At 42.7% G+C, this 24,382-nt stretch overlaps 2 protein-coding genes across 2 annotated transcripts in view; one reads left to right on the top strand and one right to left on the bottom strand.

Annotated features, from left to right (window-relative positions):
• Positions 1-1,911, top strand: part of LOC142022996 (transient receptor potential cation channel subfamily V member 3-like) — a 54,393-nt gene extending 52,482 nt beyond the window's left edge. The window contains exon 18 of the mRNA XM_075013470.1: positions 1,130-1,911. Coding sequence (XP_074869571.1) covers positions 1,130-1,207 — 78 coding nt within the window. The 3' untranslated portion in view covers positions 1,208-1,911. The remainder of the gene's footprint in view (positions 1-1,129) is intronic.
• A 584-nt stretch (positions 1,912-2,495) lies between these two features.
• TRPV1 (transient receptor potential cation channel subfamily V member 1) lies at positions 2,496-22,602 on the bottom strand. Its single transcript, XM_075013369.1, has 15 exons — positions 21,919-22,602; positions 19,791-19,957; positions 19,319-19,471; positions 19,095-19,235; positions 18,363-18,661; positions 17,536-17,712; positions 16,750-16,914; positions 16,166-16,261; positions 14,288-14,358; positions 13,392-13,557; positions 12,615-12,681; positions 11,392-11,708; positions 8,610-8,737; positions 7,513-7,628; positions 2,496-2,740 (listed from the first exon to the last, which is right to left on the bottom strand). The coding sequence occupies exons 1-15, from the start codon at positions 22,233-22,235 to the stop codon at positions 2,574-2,576; spliced, it is 2,547 nt and encodes an 848-aa protein (XP_074869470.1). The 5' UTR covers positions 22,236-22,602; the 3' UTR covers positions 2,496-2,573.
• Positions 22,603-24,382: the final 1,780 nt, after the last annotated feature.

Raw genomic sequence — 24,382 nt, 5'->3', positions numbered from 1 at the left:
GATAACTTTTTACTGCCCTTAAATCTCAGTAATCATTCCATTGCAACTATGACTAGAATTACACTAGCAACGGAGCACCAGAAACCTCCAAGACTACCCTTGTGCTGAACAGGGGAGCTTTGTGGTTTATAATTACACAAGAGCCAAATCCTGAGAAGTCCTTGTTTCTGCAAATCAGAACTTCAGGACTGAGCATGACATTAAGACAGTGACGACGTTATTTCTGCCTGGTAAAGCATTGTGTTCTGCTGAGATGTGAAAACTGGAAGTTCTAAATCATTTCTTCTCATACAAAGCTAGTACTTGATTACATTGCATGAAAACCTGACCCCATTGACTTAAGTGGAGACAGGATTTCACCAATACTATAGGTGCTGTAGATGTTAAAAAAATGCAGTTACAGGTCCAGAATATGGGTTATTTTGCTCTGTTAAATGAAGTGCTTCTACTGAGTGTCATTGGCTATGTCTACACTAGCCAAAAACTTTGAAATGGCCATGCAAATGGCCATTTTGAAGTTTACTAATGAAGCACTGAAATACATATTGAGCGCCTCATTAGCACGTGGGCAGCCCCGGCACTTTGAAATTGACGCAGCTTGCCGCCGCGTGGCTTGTCCAGATGGGGCTCCTTTTCGAAAGGACCCCAGCTACTTCGAAGTCCTCTTATTCCCATCTGCTCATAGGAATAAGGGGACTTCAAAGTAGCTGGGGTCTTTTCAAAAAGGAGCCCTGTCTGGACAAGCCACGTGGCGGCGAGCCGCGTCAATTTCGAAGTGCTGCGGCTGCCCGCGTGCTAATGAGGCGCTGAATATGTATTTCAGCACTTCATCAGTAAACTTCAAAATGGCCATTTGCATGGCCATTTCAAAGCTTTTGGCTAGTGTAGACACGGCCATTATGGTGGTAAGAACGGATATAGTTTTAGGGCTAAATACAAAAGTTAAAAGAAATCTAAAATTTAAATTAATTTGCAAACTTAGGTGGTTGTTGTACAACATTTTTCCTCCTGATCTTGTAATTATTTGTAAATAGATTTTGTCTCTCCACATTACATCTAAACTAAATAGAGAAAATGTGCTTGTTCTTCTCATGCCAGCAGCATCACCTTCTCCACATTTCTTTTCCAGATTCTGAACATCAGGAGAGATGTAGGAAAAAGGGAACCTGAAGAAAGCAACACATCTGGAAGTGAACACTATGCCTGAAGAGGTGTTGGTTTCTTCAGCTTGTGTGTGTATGCTTTCTCACTGCACATCAGATGCCCTTTGCTTTTGCTTTGAACTGCAGAATGAAACAGAAGAATGCAAAGTAAATAAACTATGTACAGCTCTAAATAGATGTCTATACACTTTGCTTTTCCCCCACAAATTATAGCGTTAGCACAGCTAACTAATAAACTTGATTAACTGTTACACGTATGTACAGCCCTGCACAGATACAAAGTTTATATCCATGGGTATGGATATTTGGGAATATAGGCTGGTATCCATACATCTGCAGGGTGCTGCCAGGCACAGCAGTGGTGAAAGCAGCAGCTCCTCAGACTGCCATTCTCACAAGCCAATGCCCCACACCCATAGCTCTTCTGGCATGGCCGTACCACCCAAACCCTGCCAATGGGGCTCTCTTCCCACAGAAACAGCTGCTGCTCAGCCTTTGGCCCACTCCAGTGGCCATACTAGAGGAGCTACCAGTGCAGAACACTGTGCAGCTATGCAGACACTGATTTATATCCACAGGTATGTATTTTGTATACACACAGGGCTCTACAAATCATACCCTCTGATATTCCATACCTGTCTCAGCATAATAGATAGTAGTTCTGGGTGACTATTTCTCAGGAAATTGATAATGGATTCTATACAATAAACAAAACTTAGTTTTTACTGTCATCTTGGGCATGGTAATGATTAACATAAAACATCTCATCAATAAAACTCTGTTACTATAAAATGCTGCAGACTATGTGATTCTGAAAACTTCAGTTGAGCTCACTGCAGCCTGATACCTTGTGTTAGTAGCTGTGTCACTCTCTATCCCGCACAGGCAGAAGGCTCCTACTGGGTGTTCTTTCAAGCAGTTCAGAAGCCTCCCTAGCATCATTTAGGATGTGGAGATGGTGAGCAAGCTGCAAAACCCAACAGACTTTTATGTCTCTTGTTAGGGGCCAGGTAGGAAGCCACAAGGTCCATAGCTAGGCCATTTGTAGTTTTTCCACTGGAAGGTGAGGAAAACTCCTCCTTTTACCAGCAGGTGTGAACTACTGCGTCAGCTTAGAGAGCTTGTACTGTAGTTGATCTGGAGGTAAATATCTAACCTGTCAGAGGCTTCATGGCCAATTTTTGGCAGGTGTATGTTATTAAAAACCATGAAAACACGGCTTACTAACAAGCTGTTTACTTAGCATGTTTTACAATTCTTTAATACGGTAACCTACTCAGTCCTTTAGCAGTAAAACCCTATTCACATAAAGGACTCAAACTCCATTGTCTGAACACAGACAAACACTTAAAAACAATTCTAATTAACAACCTTCTTAAGTACAAAATTCAATGCAACAAAAAAAAAAATCTACACAGACTTCGGAAGTGAATACTTCCTTGCCCCAGAGCCTTCAGGATCATAATCATGTTCCAAAATGGGTTTTAACTTGGCTTCTTCTGGCTGTTTCTGCCCCTCCTCTCGCCTGCTCCCATCTCTTAAAAGTGGAACCAAGGTCTTCCAGTTTTTCCCTGAAACTTACAAGAAAAGAGGGTGTTAATGCTTTTCTCCTATAGAAACAGACCAGAACACTCCTCATTTCCAACACAAAGGGAAGCTGATATGAATATAAAGCAGAAGTGGATATTTTAAGAGTTTTATTCTTCTGTCAGTTTTCCATTCTTTTAAGCTAAGTACACATACTGATCTATGAGCTAGGATTCTTTTTCCTGACTAGTGTATCCTAAGCTAGCTTATGGCAATTTAATCTAACCTATGTTAGTGTATGGCAGTTTAATTGTAGTTTGATTACAATAGTTTGGTTAAAGCTTTGCTTTTATATATCCACATGTCAAGAAGCCATTATAGCATAGCTAAGTTAAGCACAGGGGAGGCGTATCTTTCCTGTCAACAGCAATGCTATCAGCCTGCTTGTAAGACCCAGCATGAGGGGCTTTTTGCAAATTTTCTTTTTCCCTGTTTATAGGAAAAGTTAAGGTCAAGCTAATAACGTTAAGCCTCATACGTCAATCTTTGCTATGTGCGTCACTTTCCGATATCAATTGGTGTTCAAGCTTCGCCCACCTACCTCTGACTGGAAAGGTGTGGTGGCCTTACTCTAATTCCAGTAAAGGTCACATAATGATGTTTTTCTCCTGACTTTTACCAGAAATCACCCTTGAAATACTGACACAGAGGTTACAATCAGAGGGGACAACCCCAGATTAAGGTGACCAAGGAATTTGGGGTATTTTGGGAATTCTAAGGAATCAGAGCTTAATTTAGCATCAGTATTTAAGCACTGTGAGGTAAAGTGGATATAAAAACCCCTTGCTATGGAAAGGAATTCCATTCTCTAATAAGAGTATAGCAGTAGGGATATATTATTGACCACCTGACTAGGACAGTGATAGTGACTTTGAAATGATAAGGGAGATTAAAAAGGCTATCTAAATACAAAAGTCAGTAATAGGGGACTTCAATTATCCCCATATTGACTGGGTGCATGTCAGCTCAGGATGACATTCAGACAAAGTTTCTCGATTCCTTAAATGACTGCTTCTTGGAGCAGCTAGTACAGCAACCCACTAGGGAGAGGCAGTTCTCTGTTTAGTACTGAGTGGAACACAGGATCTGGTCCAGGAGGTAACTATTATAGTACCGCTTGGGAACAGTGCTCATAATATAACATTTAACATTCCTGTGGTGGGAAGAACACCTCAGCAGTCCAACACTCCAGCATTTAATTTCAAAAAGGGGAATTACATAAAAATGAGGAGGTTAGTTAAACAGAAATTAAAAGGTACAGTGACTAGAGTAAAATCCCTGCGAGCTCCACAGAAAATTTTCAAGGACACCATAATAGAGGCCCAACTTAAATGTACACCCCAAATTGAAAAATAGAGACCTAAAAAAGAGGCACCATGGCTTAACAACCATGTAAATGAAGCAATGAGAAATAAGAAGGCATCTTTTGAAAAGTGGAAGTCCAATCCTAGTGAGGTAAATAAGAAGAAACATAACCACTGCCAAATTAAGTGTAACAACGTAGTAAGAAAAGCCAAAGAAGACTGAGGAACAGCTAGCCAAAAACTCAAAAAGTAATAGCAAAATGTTTTTAAGTACATTAGAAGTAGGAAGCCTGCTAAACAACCAGTGGGGCCCCTAGACGATCAAAGTAGAAAAGGAGAAATCAAGGATGATAAAGCCATTGAGGAGAGAATAAATGATTTCTTTGCTTCAGTCTTCATGGCTGAGGATGTTAGGGAGATTCTCAAACTTGCACTGTCCTTTGTGGGTGATCAATCTGAGGAACTGTCCTGGATTGAAGTGTCATTAGAGGAGGTTTTGGAACAAAATAGAAAAACTTAACCATAACAAATCACCGGGACCGGATGGCATTCACCCAAGGGTTCTGAAAGAACTCAAATGTAAAATTGCAGAATTATTATCCATGACTTCTAACCTATCCTTTAAATCAGCTTCTGTACCCAAGGACTGGAAGACAGCCAACATAACGCCAATATTTAAAAAGGGCCCTAAAGGCCACCCTGGCAATTACAGACTGGTAAGTCTAATGTCAGTACCGGGCAAATTAGTCAAAACAATAGTAAAGAATAAAATTGTCAAACAGGTAGAAGAACATAATTTGTTGGGCAAAAGTCAACATGGTGTCTGTAAAAGGAAATTATGTCTTACTAATCTATTGGAATTCTCTGAAGGGGTTAAACATGAAGACAAGGAGGATCCAGTAGATATAGTATACTTAGATTTCCAAAAAGCCTTAGACAAAGTCCCTCACCAAAGGCTCTTCTGTAAATTAGGTTGTCGTGGGATAAAAAGGGAAGATCCTTTCATGGGTTGAGAACTGGTTAAAAGAGGAAACAAAGGGTAGGAATAAATGGTAAATTTTCTGAATGGAGAAGTGTAATGAGTGGCGTTCCCCAAGGGTCAAGTCCTAGGACCAATCCTCTTCAACTTATTCATAAGCGATCTAGAGAATGGGGAAGTAGTGAGGTGGTAAAGTTTGTGGATGATACTAAACTGTTCAAAATAGTCAAGACGAAAGCAGATTGTGAAGAACTTCAAAAAGATCTCACCAAACTGAGTGATTAGGCAACAAAATGGCAAATGAAATTTAATGTGGATAAGTATAAAGTAATGCACATTGGAAAAAATAACGCCAAGTATACATACAATATGATGGGGGCTAATTTAGCTACAACTAATCAGGAAAGAGATCTTGCGGTTATCATGGATAATCCTCTGAAAACATTGACACAGTGTATAGCAGCAGTCAAAAAAGCAAATAGGATGTTAGGAATTATTAAAAAAGGAATAGAAAATAAGACAAAAAATATCTTACTGCCCTTTTATAAAATTATGGTGCGCCCACATCTTGAAAACTGCGTACAGATGTGGTCTCCTCACCTCCAAAAAGATATTTTGGCATTGGAAAAGGTTCAGAAAAGGGCAACTAAAATGATGAGGGGTTTGGAATGTGTCCCATATGAGGAGAGGTTAAAGAGACTGAGACTTTTCAGTTTAGAAAAGAGGAGACTGAGGGGGGATAAAATAGAGATATATAAAATCATGAGCGGTGTGGAGAGGGTGAATAAAGAAAAGTTACTTACTTGTTCCCATAATATAAGAACTAGAGGACACCAAATGAAATTAATTGGTAGCAGGCTTAAAACTAATGAAAGGAAGTTGTTTTTCACACAGCACACAGTCAACCTGTGGAACTCATTGCCAGAGGAGGCTGTGAAAGCTAGGACTCTAACAGAGTTTAAAGAAGAGCTAGATAAATTCATGGAGGTTAGATCCATAAAAGGCTATTAGCCAGGGGTTAGGAATGGTGTTGCTGGCCTCTATTTGTCAGAGGCTGGAGATGGATGGCAGGAGACAAATTGCTTGATCATTGTCTTTGGTCCACTCCCTCTGGGGCACCTGGCACAGGCCACTGTCAGCAGATGGGATGCTGGGCTAGGCGGACCTTTGGTCTGACCCAGTAATGGCCATTCTTTATGTTGCTACATGGGGCAGGGTGTGCAGTATGGAATTCATACTTGAAGGCGTATTCATCGCCTTGCCATAGTGCTACTCTCTCTCTCTAGTCTCTATTATCTCTATTATATCTATTATCTTTGCTACCGCTATTCTTAGAACAACCTTTAGTTTTTCTGCTCTTTGACTTTGTACTCTACCTACTGCAATAACACCTTCCTCAGGAAACAAGCAGGCCTCAGCTTTTGGGAGCTCTGAGGAGTCAGTGAGTGTTGTATCCTGCTTGTATAGTGTAAGTTTAGACCATAAGTGCACTTAGTTAAATAATTTGTTAAGTAAAATCTCTGTCTGTAACCATATATTGACTGTATTTAACATCTTTCAATGTATATCTGTTCCATGCTACTTAGATACCATCACGTTGCTAAAATAAAGCCATGCATGCTGCTAAAAGTGTTGTCTGAGTAATCACCAGGAGCCCCAAAAACCTCACCTTTAGCCTCAGGCACACTGTCTCAGACTGTAAAAGTTAACCAGGGAAAGGTGTGAACCTTAATCTTTAAATTTTAAGGCAGATTGATGAGCTTTCCCAAATCCATGAATTCCCACAAAATTCCCTGGAGTTAACACTAGTAAACTACTACAGGTTGAACCTCTCTAATCTGGCATTCTCAAGGTCAGCAACATCTGTAATCCAGCATGATTGTAGTTAACCAGATGACCACTTATCATGGGTGTGGCTAAGTTTCCCATGGTCCTATAAAGTTTGTTTCCAGCCACCAGTCCTGGCTATCAATATTCTTTGCTGTTGTTTAGCTGTAATTTACCCTAAATGTTTTCTAAAAGCCCAGTAAGCAGTGGAAGTGTTGGTAATGTGCTAGACAATATTGACCTCCCATGGTCCGGCAAATTATCTCGCCTGACACTCTTCAGGTCTCAAGGGTGCCAGACGAGAGAGGTTCAACCTGTAGATTGTGGGGGTCTGGGACTCAGAGGGTGGCGTCTATGGCACTCTGCTGCTATCGTCAAGGTGTGCCACTCCTTACATATCATCCAAACATCCAGATTGGGGAATCTGAGGGAGCTGGAGCATTCCAAAGAATAAAACTGCAAAATGGATATGGGGTTAATTTATTTTAATTTTTTTGCCCACTGTGTTCATTTATCAGCAGTTCTTGTAACTATTTGAAACCTCACAGAGATGCATAAACTGTACTACATTATGCTGCCTCTACAACCAAGTATATAGTCTAATAACAGACTATGGGAAGAACCAGCATGTTTTTATTCCCCGATTCCTCACCTCTGCTAGACTTAAAAGAAAAACTTGAGTTTCGCTTCAAGCCTGCGCTGTATCCAGGCTCCTCGTTGATTATGCCCAGGTTAGTGTTCCATGTGGACCAGTTCACCTCATCAACTCTGGAGAAAGAAAAAGAGGGATTTCATCCTGAAGTGGATCTAATTTATTCTCCAGAATGGGATCTAGAATCTCAAAGGACCTCATGCACAGTGTAATGGTCACTCATCCAGTGCTCTGTGAAATTTTTGAGAAGTAAGGTGTTGCAGAACGGTGCTGGCCTAATAGTGGTGGCTGATTAAAGCTCCCTTTGAGCTTAATGTTCTATATTAAAGTCCTTGTTATCCCAAATACAAATCTCCATATACTGGATATTTGCAGAAGGACACACTCAACATGAGGGACTGAGGCAACTGCCCACAAAGAAATTCTGCAATGTTTACCTGAGGAGACACCCTCCTGACTTAATGTGACAGCATACAATGCAGAAAAACAGCGAAGTATTCCACAGTCACACCCTGTCTTTGTGTCCCAGGGCAGAGGGTTGGCTGTGGAATCTATGAATATGCATACCCACTGGCCAAGCACCACACAAGGAAGAGTTCAGGCTAGCTGACGCCTACTGTGTAACAGTTCTGCCAGAGCTTTATGGTTTGGCATTGGAATACCCAAGACACTCCTATTGCATAGGTCAGATACTCATTCTCCACACTTGGGAAGGATTCTTCCCACTGAGAAATTTGCATCACAACGACCGGAGAAGTAAAGCAATATGGAAAGAAAAAGGCTCAGCTGCAATATCTGTTCATGACCAGTTGAGCTATGAGGCTGCCTTGAGTAAGACATAGATAAAAGATGCTGCAGGAGAGGATGCTATGCTGCTTATTAAAACAGATGGCCAGCTTGGCATTCTGGTATCTCAGACCCAGCAGCCTGGCTGAAGAACACATTTCACTCAGGCCATTGAACTGCTATCACTTAGTATAATTTTTGGTCATCCTAAAGTTCAGAGCGCCACATCCCCATTACCAGTTATTAGGTCATCCCAGGCCTGTGGATATGTACCAGTAAAAGATTATCTATTTAAGATAAAACCAGGTTACCTGAAACACCATCTGTAATCGTCCTTGCCATCAGGTGTAGTTCCCACTAAGACTTGCTTTCCAGATCGGAATGAGCTTATCATGCAGTTCAGGTAGCTGTTTTCAATATTCAGGATGGTGATGGCTCTCTATCAGTTGAAAAAAAGCAAAGGTAATGGGGAACATCCACATTTAGCTGTATTTATACAAATGTTGAGTTGTGTCCTTATAAAACCAGAATACCCAAAGTTTCACCTGTATTATCAGCTTAGGAGGGGGCAATGATCATGCCATTCAAACACATACAGTTTCTCTAAAAGTCTGTGTTATAAAATGATGCATGATTACTGCTGTGTAGTTAAGCTACAGGGTTACTGAGCTTACACAAAAGCCGACATGCCATCAACCTGCAAACCTGGCAGAAGGCACTGCCTTCAGAACAGAATCGCTCTCTTTTCATAGTCCAGGTCTAAACTAGGAGGTAAAAACCAATTTTGGACATGCAAATCCAGCTACAGGAATCGCATAGCTGGAGTCAACATATCCAGAATTGATTTTTGCCACCATCTGCACTGTGGAAGGTTGATGGGAAAAACTCTTCACTTATTCCTGATGGAGGCCAGGAGTATCGCAGTTGATAGGGACACCCTATAAATTCAATTTAGCTTGTCCCCTCTAGGCATGTGAAATTGAAGTCTGGACAATTGACCGCAGCAGGGTTGATCTTCCCTGTAGTAAAGACACACCCATAATCTGATCATGGTTTATAATAAAAATAAACGACAATAAAAAATACTTGTGTTATTAAATTGCAAACATATGTGAAATATTATATGTATATCGAGAACTTCTGCTTAAAACTATCAAAACAAAAAGCAGTCAAGTAGCACTTTAAAAACTAGCAAAATAATTTATAAGGTGAGCTTTCGTGGGACAGACCCACTTCTTCAGACCATAGCCAGACCAGAACAGGCTCAATGTTTAAGGCACAGAGAACCAAAAACAGTAAGCAAGGAGGACAAATCAGAAAAAAAATCAAGGTGAACAAATCAGAGAGTAGAGGGGTGGGGGAGGAAGGTCAAGAATTAGATTAAGCCAAGTATGCAGACGAGCCCCTGTAGTAACTCAGACAGTTCACATCGCTGTTCAAACCATGTGTTAATGTGCCAAATTTGAATATAAAAGCCAGCTCGGCTGCTTCTCTTTGAAGAGCGGTGCAAACGTTTTTTTCAGTAACACACATACCTTTAAGTCATTAATAGAATGCCCCATTCCATTAAAATGTTGACTAACTGGTTTGTGGATCTGGAGTGTTTTGATGTCTGTTTTGTGCCCATTAACCCTTTGTCTAATGGAGTTAGAAGTCTGTCCAATACACAAAACATCTGGGCATTGTTGGCACATGATGGCATGTATGATGTTAGTAGAGGAGAGCCACAGTCTATACCCCAGGAATACCAGTCCTGGAACCTTTCCTTGTAACAAAGCCCACTGCCAGCTTCGTTCACATATCTTCTCTGGAAATACCATCACTGGACCTAACCAGGTTACTCACAGAATCACGGGCACTTTCTCATGCTCCTCTACTAACATCATTTATGCCATCATGTGCCAACAATGCCCAGATGCTTTGTATATCGGACAGACTTCTAACTCCCTTAGACAAAAGTTTAATGGGCACAAAACAGACGTCAAAACACTCCAGATCCACAAACCAGTTAGTCAACATTTTAATGGAATGGGGCATTCTATTAATGACCTAAAGGTATGTGTGTTACTGAAAAAAACATTCGCACTGCTCTTCAAAGAGAAGCAGCCGAGCTGGCTTTATATTCAAATTCGGCACATTAACACGTGGTTTGAACCGGGATGTGAACTTTCTGAGTCACTACAGGGGCTCGTCTGCATACTTGGCTTAATCTAATTCTTGACCTTCCTCCCCCACCCCTCTACTCTCTGATTCGTTCACCTTGATTATCTTTTTCTGATTTGTCCTCCTTGCTTACTGTTTTTGGTTCTCTGTGCCTTAAATATTGAGTCTGTTCTGTTCTGGCTATGGTCTGAAGAAGTGGGTCTGTCCCACGAAAGCTCACCGAATAAACCATTTTGCTAGTCTTTAAAGTGCTACTTGACTGCTTTTTGTTTTGATAGTGTATAGACTAGCACGGCTCCCTCTCTGTTTCTATTCAGCTTAAACTGTGCACCATTCACCACATAAGAAAAGAGGCCAACGATAGTACAGAGCAGGGGTGGCCAACAAAATAGAGACTAAGAGCCAAAATACCTGTGGACAGAGTGCAAAGACCAAGTATTATAAATCTATATAGATACTATATATATATATATATATATATATATATATATATATATATATATATATATATTATAGGTAGATATATATAATACATGGCTCAATGCCCCACACAGAGCCAGGAACCCCCACTACCACCCCCAGCTCTAACACAATGCCTGGGACTCACCGGAGCTGCCGCCTCCGCAGCCATGCACTTCTTCCTCCAGGAGTTAGGGCACGTGTGCAGAATGGTGTTGAGTAGTCAAGCACACGGCTCCGAGGAGGAGACACATTTCATTGATGAAAGAGCCGCATGCGGCTCGAGAGCCATGGATTGGCCACCCCGGTATAGAGGTTGTGTTTGTGGGTAAGGAATCAGGAGCTAGAAATCCACAAAGATCTGCACATTTGAAAACATATCAGTCCCTCAAGACTCCCTCAAAGCACTTATCCCCTAACTTCTCTTTCTAGTTCCAACAGGAAGATCAGAACCCTGGGCGATCAACGAACCTGGAGTTTCCAGATGCTCTTGCTCTCTTGTGAGATTTTGTTCACAGTTTCCCCCATCAGTGCAATCAACATGTTGAGCAGGAGGATGTAGGTGAGGATGACGTAGAGGACCAACAAAATGACAAAGACAGACTTGAACCTGTAGTTCTCAGTGAACTCAAGATCTCCCATGCCAATGGTGAACTTGAACAGCTCCAGGCAGGTGTAATACAGATTGTTGTACGACATGCGGCCACACTTCAGCAGGCCTGATCGGCAGCAGTGAGAGCTGTTGTTTTCTTGTCCCTCATTGTCATCTTCAATCAGAGTTACCACAGCTGTTGCAAATGGGAGGAGCAACGTATATGAGAAAAAAAAGTACTTAGAGATCATGCTGATTTTGCAACCGGTTAAAAAGTTGCAAGGAGGTATCTGATTAGACACAATACATTGATGACAACTGACTGCAAGTGGAGTTGTGGGGAGTCAGAACTGCTGAAAAAAAATCAGTCCCCAAGATTCTAAAGTGGGGCACCAAACATGGAGAAATCCAAAATTAGAGGTTACTTGAAAAGGTAGTATCTCAGTTTCTCTATCTGTAAAATGGGAAAAATGCTGCTTGGACAGCCACTCTGGTTGCATCTACACTAGCAAGTTCTTTTGAAAGATCCAGCGGAGCGTCTACACACACAAAGAGTTTTTTCAAAAGTAAATCTGAAGAATGTGGTGCTCCTTTCGAAATCACTCTTCCTTTCCTGATTCAGGAAAAGCACCCTCTTTTGAAAGAAAACATGTGTTGATGCTCCGCAGGCCCTTTCTTCTCCAAAAGAGCAGTCTTCATGGGGCCTGATTTTTCAATCGCAGGCCCATTCTTCTGAAAGAGCAGGAGCTGTGTGGACACTCTCTCTCAAAAGAGCAGATGACTCTTCTGATCTGCTTTTTGTGCATGGATGCCGTCTTTCGAAAGAAGTTCTTCTGGAAGAGATCTTCCAGAAGAACTTCTTTTGAAAGATCTCTGTAGTGTAGGTGTAGCCTTTGAGATCTATGGGTAAAAAGCCTCATATAAGTGCTTAGTGGTTGGTTTTTTTGTGTGGTAGAGATTCTGTCGTGGAGCATGATATAGGTTTCTTAATTTTTAGTTGATAAAGGGAACTCTGAATTAATTGCAAAGGTTACTTTTGCCAAGTTCTTTGATTCTTTAAGAAAGAAAAACAGGAAAAAAATAACTACCAGTGTGATATTACCTGTGGAAAATCCCAAGAGAAATACTAGGTAGACAAACATGAAGCGACACAAATCTCTCAGGATCATCTGCAACAAGGAAACAAAACATTTTGCAGGAATCCAACACAAACTATAACCAAAAGTGGTGGAAAGTCCTGATTTGGCCACAGTGTGACCTTAGTACCTTTGCCTTACACCAGGACCGAGTTTCCTAGTACTGGCTTTCACTACAGACAACCCTAACCCTTCGCATTATTCGTAAAGCCTATTAGATGCATCTATAATCCATATAATGCCAAATATATTTTCAGCTTTCCACATGAGCCAAGCTAAGAGAATGACAAGAAGTCTTGTGGCACCTTATAGGCTAACAGATATTTTGGAGCATAAGCTTTCGTGGGGAAAGACCCACTTACCCATGAAAGCTTATGCTCCAAAATATCTGTTAGTTTATAAGGTGTCACAGGACTTCTTGTTGTTCTTGAAGATACAGACTAACATGGGTACCTCGCCGAAGCTAAGACAATGTGGTTCTTTGTACCTCTCTGTGGGCTACCTGGTTAGACCCCATGAAGAGGTCTGACTTCTATAGAGAGAAGGTGTGACAATAATGGCAGATAGGAGAGGTAACTGACTTGCACCTTTTCAGACTTGCTCGGATCAGAGAATTAGGCTTCTGCCACAGTGAAAACAAACCTACTTTCTTTCCCTGGTTTAAACTGTAAGGTTGGGCCAGTGGTGGCACTACTCAGGCCTGTGCAAATTCAGCAGTGCTTACACTTGCTCCTTAGACTGACCTTCTCAATCATGACGGCGTAAATTCCCATCTGTTGGAAACCTCGGGTGTAGTAGAGCATGTTAGCCCAGCCCAGTGCCAAGGAAAACACCATGAATGCCACATAGAGTTCCTGGCCCCAGAAGTACAACACCACTGAAGACAACAGGAACAGCGAGTGGACAAAGCTGAAAGACAAAGAGGGCCCAAGGATAGGATACAAGCAAGAAAGGAGGGATGAAGACATGTGCAATGGCATCGGGAACACCCCACAAGGTCATGAGAACCCCCCATCTGGACAAGCTAGCCTTCATCCCTTGAAAGACTCTTTCCTTTTCTTCCTCCCTTCTCTTCTGCACCCCACACAACTCCCCTCCCTTGATAACTCCCACGCTTCCCACACTCCCCTGTTTTGCTGATCCTCTGCTGCCTTACAGAATGTTAGCTAACAAACCACAGTTCTCTGTGCGGTCCTTGAGTGCTGCTCTCTCTGGCACTTCTGGTACCCCTGAACTGCAAGCAATTTAGGGGGCTGCACTGTGTAGCAGCCTCCTAACTGGAAAAGACAGATGGCTCCGACAGTGTAAAGCCAAAGATATCACTGGGGACAGGACATGTTTTAGCATGACTCCATGTACAGAGTATCGCACTGCAAGTCAGGTGTCCTGGGAGCTCTGCCTGGCTCTGCTGAGGACCCAGATAGTTAGCCTCTCAGCACCTCACTTTCTCACCTGTAAATGGGGGTAATAAACTTGAGCCACCTAGGTAAAATGCCAGGAGAACTGGGGCTGAAAAGCACTGTGCTCTGTATGCCTATTGCAAAGTCAGCACATGTGATGCCTGGCTCAAGGCCAGGAGTCCCTTAGGTTCCTAAAGGCCACATTCAAACACAAAGAAAGTAGTTGCTGAGAAGCTTACAAAAGAACCTCACTGTAGCTGTCAGCTAGCAGAGTCTTCAATGACGGCCGCCTCTGCAGGAAATACTGTATCTGCAAAAAAGAGACACAAAAAGCCAGTTTCTGGTTGGCAAGTACCTTTCCACTGCACACCTGCCCAGGGAACCCTCACTCTGTATGTAAAAGGTCACTGCTATGTGGATAGCGCTGCTGCAACCCCTGCCTCTCTACGTACTGGGAAGGTCTGCTGAGCCGGTCCAAGCTGGAAACAGCTCACCACAATTTACCCTGCAAAGACCTCTTAATAGCAACACATATTGCAGTAAGCACAAGTCTGAGTTATGGTTATCCCCTCAGCACAGGTCTACTTTGGTACTTGCAGCTTGTGTGGGAGACAGCAGCCCATTTGCTCACTGGTTTGAGCTACTACAATCATATTTTGCTTCATGTTCTTTATATTGTCCACGATACAGTAGCAGTTTGTCTTTAAACCAGGGTGGATAAAAATTGATGATTTAAAAAAAATAGATTTAATTAAGTATATTTAAATTGTTTGTTAAAATCAATAAACTACTGAATTTCTCAATTAAAAATAACAGTAACAAACATATCTCACCACAAACATGCTACACATATACATACAGTCTCATAAAGTGAAATAATGGCTCTAGTCTCTCCAGCCTAACTACTAGCTCTTGCTTCTTGAAAGTTCGGGGCTTGCAATTTGTGTTTCTCAGCACACTAAAAAGTAACACCTGCAAAGAAAGACACAAGCTGGATAGGATTGTTTTTGTTCTGTGCTTATGTGGTAGTGAACCTTGGCCAAACATGGCAGAGGAGTTAGTTAAGACACTGTCCTAAGCACAGACAATATATAGGAAAGGATGGAGGCAGGATAGAAAGGAACAGTAGGGTCCGACTGGAAAGAATTGGGGAAGACATTATTCAGCACACACAGGGCTTCCTATATTCCCCCACACTTTTCACACAGAAAAACTATTGTGGCTTCTGGGTGTAAGAGACACCCTATCTGGGAATATTTTGAATAAATTTTTTCCCAGGGTTAAAAAAGAAAATGTGTCAAGTGTAAGCTGTGCAATATGATGATGCAGGGCCTAGTGGTAACAATGAAACATCATAAGGAAAACTGCTTATTGGGAGAAAATTATATGGACAAAGATGTGGCCTCGAGTGAAGAACAATGTGTTATCAGCTGGTTAGTAACCAATGCATCCTTCTTCAAGACTCTCTCTATGACTTTCAGTACAAGTGTGATTTGACAAATTCCCAAGCTGTTTATGGTGTTGGATGCTGCTTTTAGAAAAGAGCTTAGTTAATCGTTATCTATCCTGCCTTCAGTATAACTCAGTTTTTCCAAGGGAATCCCATTTTACACTCGTTTCCTCAAAAAGCAGAAGTGCCAGTGAGTTCAATGGGGCACACTCCAAAATTAAGTGCACTTAAAGCAGAGTCAGTCTTAGCTTTTTTGGTAACTTGACTTAAATCAATGAATTTCTGGAGATTTAAATCATTTATTTAAAAGTGCCTTGATTTAACTCAAGCTACTCTGCTCTAGAGTGGAAATGAAGATCTCTAAAGCTCTTTATGGTGCAGACCCTGGCATAATCCATACCCACATAATCCTTGTCTAGGCTGGTCTCAGTGCTCAGCCTCACCTAGACTTTGTAGGGCCTTCCCTGCCATACAGCAGAGTGACAGGCACCTGTACCTTAGCTTTGTAGCTCGATAGGAAGCTGACAGCTCCTGGCCTTGCCATTAAAAACTGTTATGCCTTATGAATGAGAGAGAGACACTACTAGTCAAAACTCAATGGAGAAACACCTGCTTTTGGCGCCCACTAATGTATATGGCCCTAAAGGAGACATTTCAAAGCTCTTACCCCTCTGCAAAAGAAATAGAGACCTCCCAGCACACTCAGGATCTCTCCGGTGACTCGAAAATACTCCCCAACACTGTGTTCAAATCCGAAGGGAGGCTGCATAACATAGGAGCAAAGGCTCAGATCAGCTGGAGATGGAAAATGACCCATCTACCAATGTTCCTTCTAGTCTGTTCCATCTATGTGTGGATTTTTTCCATTGTGTGCAGAATAAAATTTTATGTGCATGGAGGCATATGTGAATGTGCACCACCAGTAACAACCAAAACCTGGCTTTGGGCATTTTGCGAATTGGCTGGTCAACATCTGACTCTCTCCTGAGTGGCCACACATGTGCTCAGCTTACAGGGAACACCGCTGTCTGCTGAGCAGCTGAAGGTGCTTGGCTTCCCCAAGGACTGGTCCCTAAAGGCACAGTTTTTTCTGTTCTCCAAGGAGGGGAAATCCCTCCTCTGTGCTTTTTCTCTCCCCTCACTCAGGGCAGCAGTAAGAACCTTTTAAGCTCTGGCATTGTGAACATGGCAAGCAGGTCTGGGAATTCCTACGCGGGGTGGTCACATGGATGAGCATGACTAGTCAAGTACCTTTCCATCTTTCTGCACTGGTCTGAAGTAGGCAGCCAGTGTGAGTACGATGATGTGCAGGGTATACACAAAGAAGTTGAAGTAAAACAGGCGTTTGACAAATCGGTCCCACTTGTCCTGCAGCAGCCTGTTCAGGGGCTCTACGAGCAGCATCTCATGGCGATTCTACAAGAGGGATGAGAGAGAGGAGGAAGGTGAAGCCCAAATAAGCCAAATATAATATACATATAAGCAGAGATCACAGCCGGCAAAGGGCTTTGCATAAGGTAAACAAAATGTCACTGCCCCCAGCAAACATGGTCTAACCCCTGGGAGTCCAGGCCGTGTCATTATCCCAACAGCGCAGAGTCAGGAGCAGAGCTGTGAAGAGAAGCCAGGAGGCCTGTCTCTCAGGCCCATGCTCTAACTTTAAAATGTTTCTCTCAGGAGCCCAAAGGAGAGCCATGGAATAACAGACAACACAGAAGCCTGCGGCATGGTATGACTAGGGAACCCTTTCACTTGTCTGAGCAAGCTCTCTAGTGATCGGTATCATTGGCTTCAAGCCCAAGGGGAGAATTTGCAATGTAGAGTCCTGAGATCAGCTTCCACAGTCAGGTAGGCAAAAGAAAACATTAGTGCACAAACTCACACCAAGAACTAAATCACCTGTCTGCATGGCTCTGGATCACTATTTAGTTGTAACACAGTTCTGCAAAATGGTGCAGACCTTCAGGAAGAGCAGCCCTGTACCGGTCCACAGCTGACCACTGAACTCAGGAAGTGTAGAGGAGATTTCATACTCACTGGCGTATTGCTGCTGTACGCGATGATCTCAAGCACTGAGTTTTTTTCACATGTGTCTATGGAGGACAGGTCATACAGAGATGAGTGGACAGGGCCATAGGCCCATTCAGTGAACTTCCTTGACAGATGCCGACACTCAGGCTCTTTGATCTCTCGTCTAAGGATATAGGCGAAGATCTAAATCACAAAAGAATCAGGTGTCACCAGCCTTGCAGCTGAAGTAGATGTTTTGTTACTCAGTTTCTCAGTGACACAGGAGACCACATTCTTCCTTGGCTTAACTTCACTGAAGTTGAGCCATTGGGACACTGTATGGGTCACAGTTTGCAAAATTCAACAGCCAGGGAGCCTGTTGGGCTATGGGGAATGGGGCAATATGAATGTGGCAAATAGGTTAGTGCAGCAACACAAGGAAGTGCCTCTTTGGTTTCTACCAGTTAAGATTTGTGGCTATCTTTGGCCTCTCAACACTAAAACAGACATCAAGTGGCACCGGTTTCATTCCCTTTGAGGTCACTGTCCTAGTGAACGGGAAATATTTTGAAACTGGCCATGTTAGCTAAAGATGTGCTATGTAGTTCACCTGAGACAGCACTTTTACTGTTTCCATGCAGGCTGACATATGCGTATTGGTACTGCATGACTCTCTTGGGATCCATTACCCAGGTTATGCCAAAGCTTTGTTTTTCAAATTTCAGAGTTAAGTCCTACAAAGTTTTCCACCCTCTTGGTCTCACAGGCCCAGGCAGCAAGTAGTGACATGTATCCTACGTAGCTGACACACTATAGTGTGTGTTTGAAATGGTAACAGGTATGCGTCCACCTACCCCTATCTTCCCTTTCTTTGCAGCCAGGGTTAAAGGAGTGAGTCCCCTCTTGTTAGTGATCTCTTCCAGCTTCAGCATTGGGTTAGTTTTGGCACCAAGTATCAAAATGTTGTTGTACATCTTGGTTACAAACTTCGTGTTATCTTTGGTGTTATCTGCAATCTCTACCAAGGCGTGCAGAACTATGTTGCCCATGGAGTCCTGGGCAGCTATATTGGCTGGTTGATATGGATTCTCCAGGAGGAATTTCACAATGGCTAGCTGGTTAGTGCAGGCAGCCAGGGAAAGTGGGAGTTCACCTAATGGCAAGCAACATGAACCATTGGTCAGAAAACTCATCATATGTACAAAAGTCACCTTTATGAGCAATGTGCAAGTCCTAAGCATGTTGTTGCCCTTTTCTGAGGCGTTTCCAATATCAATACATCTTTTTTGAGATGGGGTGACCACATCTGCACACTGTAGTCAACATCTGGGTGTACCATGAATTTACAGAGACGCTATATGGTACTTCTCATTCTCTATCCCTTTTCTAAGGATTCCCAACATTCTGTTTACTTTTCTGACTGCTGCTGTGCACTGAGTGGCTGTTTTCGGAGAACTATCCACAATGACTGCAAGAGCTCTTTTCTGAGTGGTAACAGCTGATCTGAGCAGCTCACATTTGAAACATCTCTCTTGGTAACTTGACCAGTGAATGAAATCATGTTTCATGCGCCTTGTTTTGCCTACCAAAATAAAAGCCAGGTTTCCCTTTGATTTTTCTGAAGAATTCCCCGTGGGCTCTTGCATGAACATCTGCTCCATTTTGGACCAAGAGCTTCACCAAGTACATATTCCTCCTTTCGATGGCAATGTGGAGAGCTGTCTGACCTAGGAAAACAAACATTCATCAGACCTTGGAAATCTCAATTCACATAACACAAAGAAATAGTATTCTCCCAGCTGCCTCTTACCCTTATAGTAGTTGTCAGTATATTCTGCATTAATTAACTCTTTCAGATTGCCTGTTTTCTCTGCAATTTCCAGAAGCAGGGGAATGGTGTCATTCTTCCCATCATGCAGATTCAGCATGGCTTTCAATAAGCAGGTTTTCCCAGTTTCTGGCTCTGTAACACAAAAAGGTTACAGCTATAAGAAGGGGGATTACAAACCTGCCCACTTACACATCATGCACTCTTCATAAGGGAGCTGTATGAGTGGTAGAACCCAGGACATTTAGAGTTTCATAAACAAACTCTCAAACGTTTCTGAAATTTCCAGCAGCTTCACAGAGAATTGAGCAGCCTATGGGAAACTACTGCACGAGGCAGAGCCCTCTCCAATGTCTTAACCTGTATTTAAATTAACATCATGCCGATCTTTTAATCTCAGCATCACAGCTTGAGGAGGCAGTGGTACTTGGTTGCATCTGACACTACTGGGTACCTTTGAACTCATCGTCTGTGAGATGCTTCAGGGTCTCATGGAGATAGATCAGCAGGTCATCCAAATCACTTGTGTCACCTTGGGCTACAGCATCAAATATCCTTCTGCGATCATAGAATTTGAAAGCTTTTTCAGAGCAGCTTGCAATGGAATTGGTAGATAGGAGCCTGATGAGGATAAATTTAGTTAATGAAATGTAAGAATTAAGCAAGCCTCTTAAAAGCCACCAGCAATTATATTTCCATTACTGGCTTTCAGTGGAACACACATTAGTGAATATTACATATATGTAACTGTACAGTCTGTAAGGTCATAAAGGCCTAGACAAGCAGATGTACATATGAAAATGTTTTTATTGGTGAAAAGAACAAGGACTCAAATCCACAGAGGCAATTAAATCTCTAACATTTGATCACCCCCCTCCTCTTGCCAGAGAGCCAAGAACTCCTGAGTTACTCAGGGCAACATTTTCAAAGCTGCCTGGTAATGTTAAGAAAAAAAAGAGTTCAATTCCTAAAGGCACTGAACACACTCCAACTGACTTCCCATGGAGATCAGACTATTCAGAGCTACAGCTCCAGGTTGAGCACTAGTCATTAAGGCTACGTCTACACGTGCACCCAACTTCGAAATAGCTTATTTCGATGAATAACGTCTACACGTCCTCCAGGGCTGGCAACGTCGATGTTCAACTTCGACGTTGCTCAGCCCAACATCGAAATAGGCACAGCGAGGGAACGTCTACACGCCAAAGTAGCACACATCGAAATAAGGGAGCCAGGCACAGCTGCAGACAGGGTCACGGGGCGGACTCAACAGCAAGTCGCTCCCTTAAAGGGCCCCTCCCAGACACACTTTCATTAAACAGTGCAAGATACACAGAGCCAACAACTAGTTGCAGACCCTGTATATGCAGCACGGACCCCCAGCTGCAGCAGCAGCAGCCAGAAGCCCTGGGCTAAGGGCTGCTGCCCACGGTGACCACAGAGCCCCGCAAGGGCTGGAGAGAGAGTATCTCTCAACCCCCCAGCTGATGGCCGCCATGGAGGACCCCGCTATTTCGATGTTGCGGGACGCGGATCGTCTACACGTCCCTACTTCGATGTTGAACGTCGAAGTAGGGCGCTATTCCCATCCCCTCATGGGGTTAGCGACTTCGACGTCTCGCCGCCTAACGTCGATTTCAACTTCGAAATAGCGCCCAACACGTGTAGACGTGACGGGCGCTATTTCGAAGTTACTGCCGCTACTTCGAAGTAGCGTGCACGTGTAGACGCAGCTTAAATGTAACATAGTATTTGGGATACTTCCCATTCTTTCAGCATGGGAATTAGTGAAACGTGTGCTGTGAAATCAAACACTGTGCTGCAGTAAATGAATGCTGAGCTCAGATATGCAGCTTGCTGTAGCATGCAGGGCCCTACCAAATTCACAGCTCACTTTGGTCAATTCCTCAGTCATAGGATTTTTAAAATAGTACATTTCATTATTTCATCTATTTACATGTGAAATTTCACAGTATTGTAATTGTGGTGTCCTGACCCAAAAAGGAGATGTGGGATGACTGCAAGATTATTGTAGCGGGGATTGTGGCACTGCTGCCCATCTTTCTGAGCTGCTGCAGGCCATCGTGCTGTCTTCTGTGCTGCTGCCTGCATGGATGGGCCTTCAGCCAGCAGCCGCCTCTCTCTGGCCTCTCTGCTCTGAAGGCAGCGAAGAAGCAAAGGTAGCAATAATGTGATACCCTTAAAAGTAATCTTCTGACCCACTACAAATCCCCTTACGTCAGGGCCCCCAATGTGAGACACTCTGGTTTCCCCCGAGAAATCAGTAAAGGATAGGGTAAAAGTACACAAAAGACCAGTATCAGAGGGACAGACATCTTAGTCTGTATCTGCAAGAATGACAAGGAGTCCTCTGGCACCTTAAAAATTAACAGATTTATTTGAGCATGAGCTTTAATGGGCAAAGACTCACTTTGCCAGATGCATCTGTTAGTCTTTAAGGTGCCATAGGGCTCCTCATTGTCTTTACAAAAAGACCAGATTTCACGGTCTGTGATGCATTTTTCATGGCTGTGAATTTACTAGCACTTTAATAATAGGTATCCAATATATCAGGAACTTACCTGGCAAACTGACTGTGTAACTTTGCCTTTTCCGCATTGATACTAAACTTGATGATGGGAGCAGACACCAGGTGGTCCATCTGGTACAAGGAGTCCATTGGCGCCATGTTCTTATCGCTGTCCCCCATCCCAAAGCGGCCTCGTCTAGCAAAGATGTTGCTCTTGGGCAGCTGCTGTACCTTCGTGCTCTGGGTGCTATGAAAGCTGTCAGGGGTTCCCAGAACGGAATCTTCGCCATCCGTGTGTTCGTCTGTGACTTCAGAGTCCTCTATGTCCGAACTGCCCAGTTTCCTCATCTTTCCAAGGATGGATGACATGGCCAGCAGGCTGCAGGGAACCCAGTGACATTAATACTGCCACTTCATAAACTATTGAGGGCAGTGGGTGGGAGGGCTTAAGATGGCTTCCCTAACGCCTCTTTACCAGGAATAGAGAATGGGTTTGCTTGTTTTTTAGGAGATGGTGATGGCTGGCATCCTGCATCACTAGGGCAGGTACAACAGCATCAGCTCCTCACTGCTCCTCTTGGCCAACGGACCTCATCCCTGACCTGTAGCACCCAACCACTGCTTTGGGTTAAGAGAGGAATTCAGCCTGTCTGCAGAGATGGCCAATAAGAGGGCCAATTGGTGCCAGCTGTGATCATGCTTCCTGAGGCTCAAGCACAATTCATTAAGGCTCAGGCTGTGTCTTTTCTATTCTCATCACCTACAATTCATTTCACATAATCCCACCAAAACAGCTGTCAGCTGGTATGTTGCTCAGCTGCCTGCATCCTGTCCTGGTGATAAACACTGACTTGGTATTCTTTTCACAGACAAACCAAGCCTCTCCTGGCTCACAAAGCTCTGACTTACAGGAAAAGCATATGATTTGCATCATCAGGGGTAAGGTCTTGAAGGAAAAAAATCAACAACAGAGGTTCTCTCCTGCCCTCCCCCGGCCCCGGCCAGTATGTGGCTGACATTGGGGAATAATATGGCTGACTTCCAGGGTGTTACAAAGCCAAGAGCAAATTAAAAAAATATACATGTCAGGAAGGAAGAGTGCAGAGCCAATACCAGGTCCTTGAGCATGCTGAGGAGGAAGAGGAAACAAAGATACCTGGAACTCTTTCAGGCATATAGAAAGGTAAAAAATGCTACGGTTCTGTTATCGTGGCTAGGGGAGAGGCCAGTATCTAAAATGTAAACCTCAGTAAAAAGGCAGCATCTTGGAACGTGAAGGGAAATTTTCCTATTCACCTTTGTGGCAATCTACTGATGCCTTGAAGCATGAGGTTTCACTGGTTATCTTCATCTGGGTAATGTTTTAAAATTTTTTCATCAAAGATTTTTCCCCATATCTGACTATGAAAATGACAAGAATAACTGTAACACAAAGGATCTTGTCTTCACCAGCCATGGAGCCATCCTTGGGAAACAGGATACCTCCTCCCACCCCCTCCACCAGCTGAAGCCGGCACTTTGATTCTGTTTGATTCACAATTACAACAAATACAGTAGCATGATGTGTTGTAGCCGTGCTGATCCCAAGATGTCAGAGACAAGGGGGATGAGATAATATCTTTTACTGATCCAGTAAAATACATTGCCTCGTCCACCTTGTCATGCGTAAATTAAGATAGTTCTAGATTGAAACACTTCAATAAGAGAACAAACAACCAAGCAAACATACAGTGGAATCGAGAGTAAATGAGGTGAACACTGATAGATCAAAGAGAATGTGACAGGCAGGTAGGAACTGCTGCTTATATCATTATTAGACTTAAATTACTCTGAAGATCAGTAGTAGGAAAAACAATTCACAGAACCCATCCTGAGCCAGCTTTGGGAAACATTTCCTGAAATCCCAGCAATCTAATGCTTTGAAAAGAAGATTTTTTTTTAATGAAATCCTGCAGCAAGTACCCTTGGCTATAAGCAAATCCCTATGTTAAGTATTACTATGTGCTTCGAGTCTACTTTATATCAAATATATTATGGTAGAGCGTTAGAAAGACCATAAAGCTGTATTAGGGATTTTCGGTTCAGTAGGATTCATTAATGACTAACTCAACAGAACCTATACAATTTCTATAAATCTATAGGAGATGTTGTCTTCTGTTTGAATTTTCAATAATTCTACACAATATATATCTAAAGAATTCTTTAGATATTCATAAATATATATTTACAGCATCAACCCAAAACTAGAGATTGCATTGTGTTTCACTATTTGTAGACTAATTTAAGGTATTAGGAAATTTTCTTTTTTACCTCCCCCCACCGCCCCAAGGAGACTCACAGAATTGGAAATTTAAGCAACAATGAAGCCCAAAGCTCAATTATGGTAGGTGACATTATAACAATCAATAACTTTTGATTTACAATTTAGTATGAAAATACTCAGGTATTTCAGGGAACATTTCATAAAAAGGGGCTTTAAAGGAATGAAAAAATACTAGCAAACAAAATAATTATGG

The sequence above is a fragment of the Carettochelys insculpta genome, chromosome 19, assembly GCF_033958435.1.
Source record: "Carettochelys insculpta isolate YL-2023 chromosome 19, ASM3395843v1, whole genome shotgun sequence".
In the NCBI taxonomy this organism is placed as follows: Eukaryota; Metazoa; Chordata; order Testudines; family Carettochelyidae; genus Carettochelys; species Carettochelys insculpta.
The sequence above is the reverse complement of the archived record's forward strand: the minus strand, read 5'-3'. Positions and strand labels throughout refer to the sequence as shown.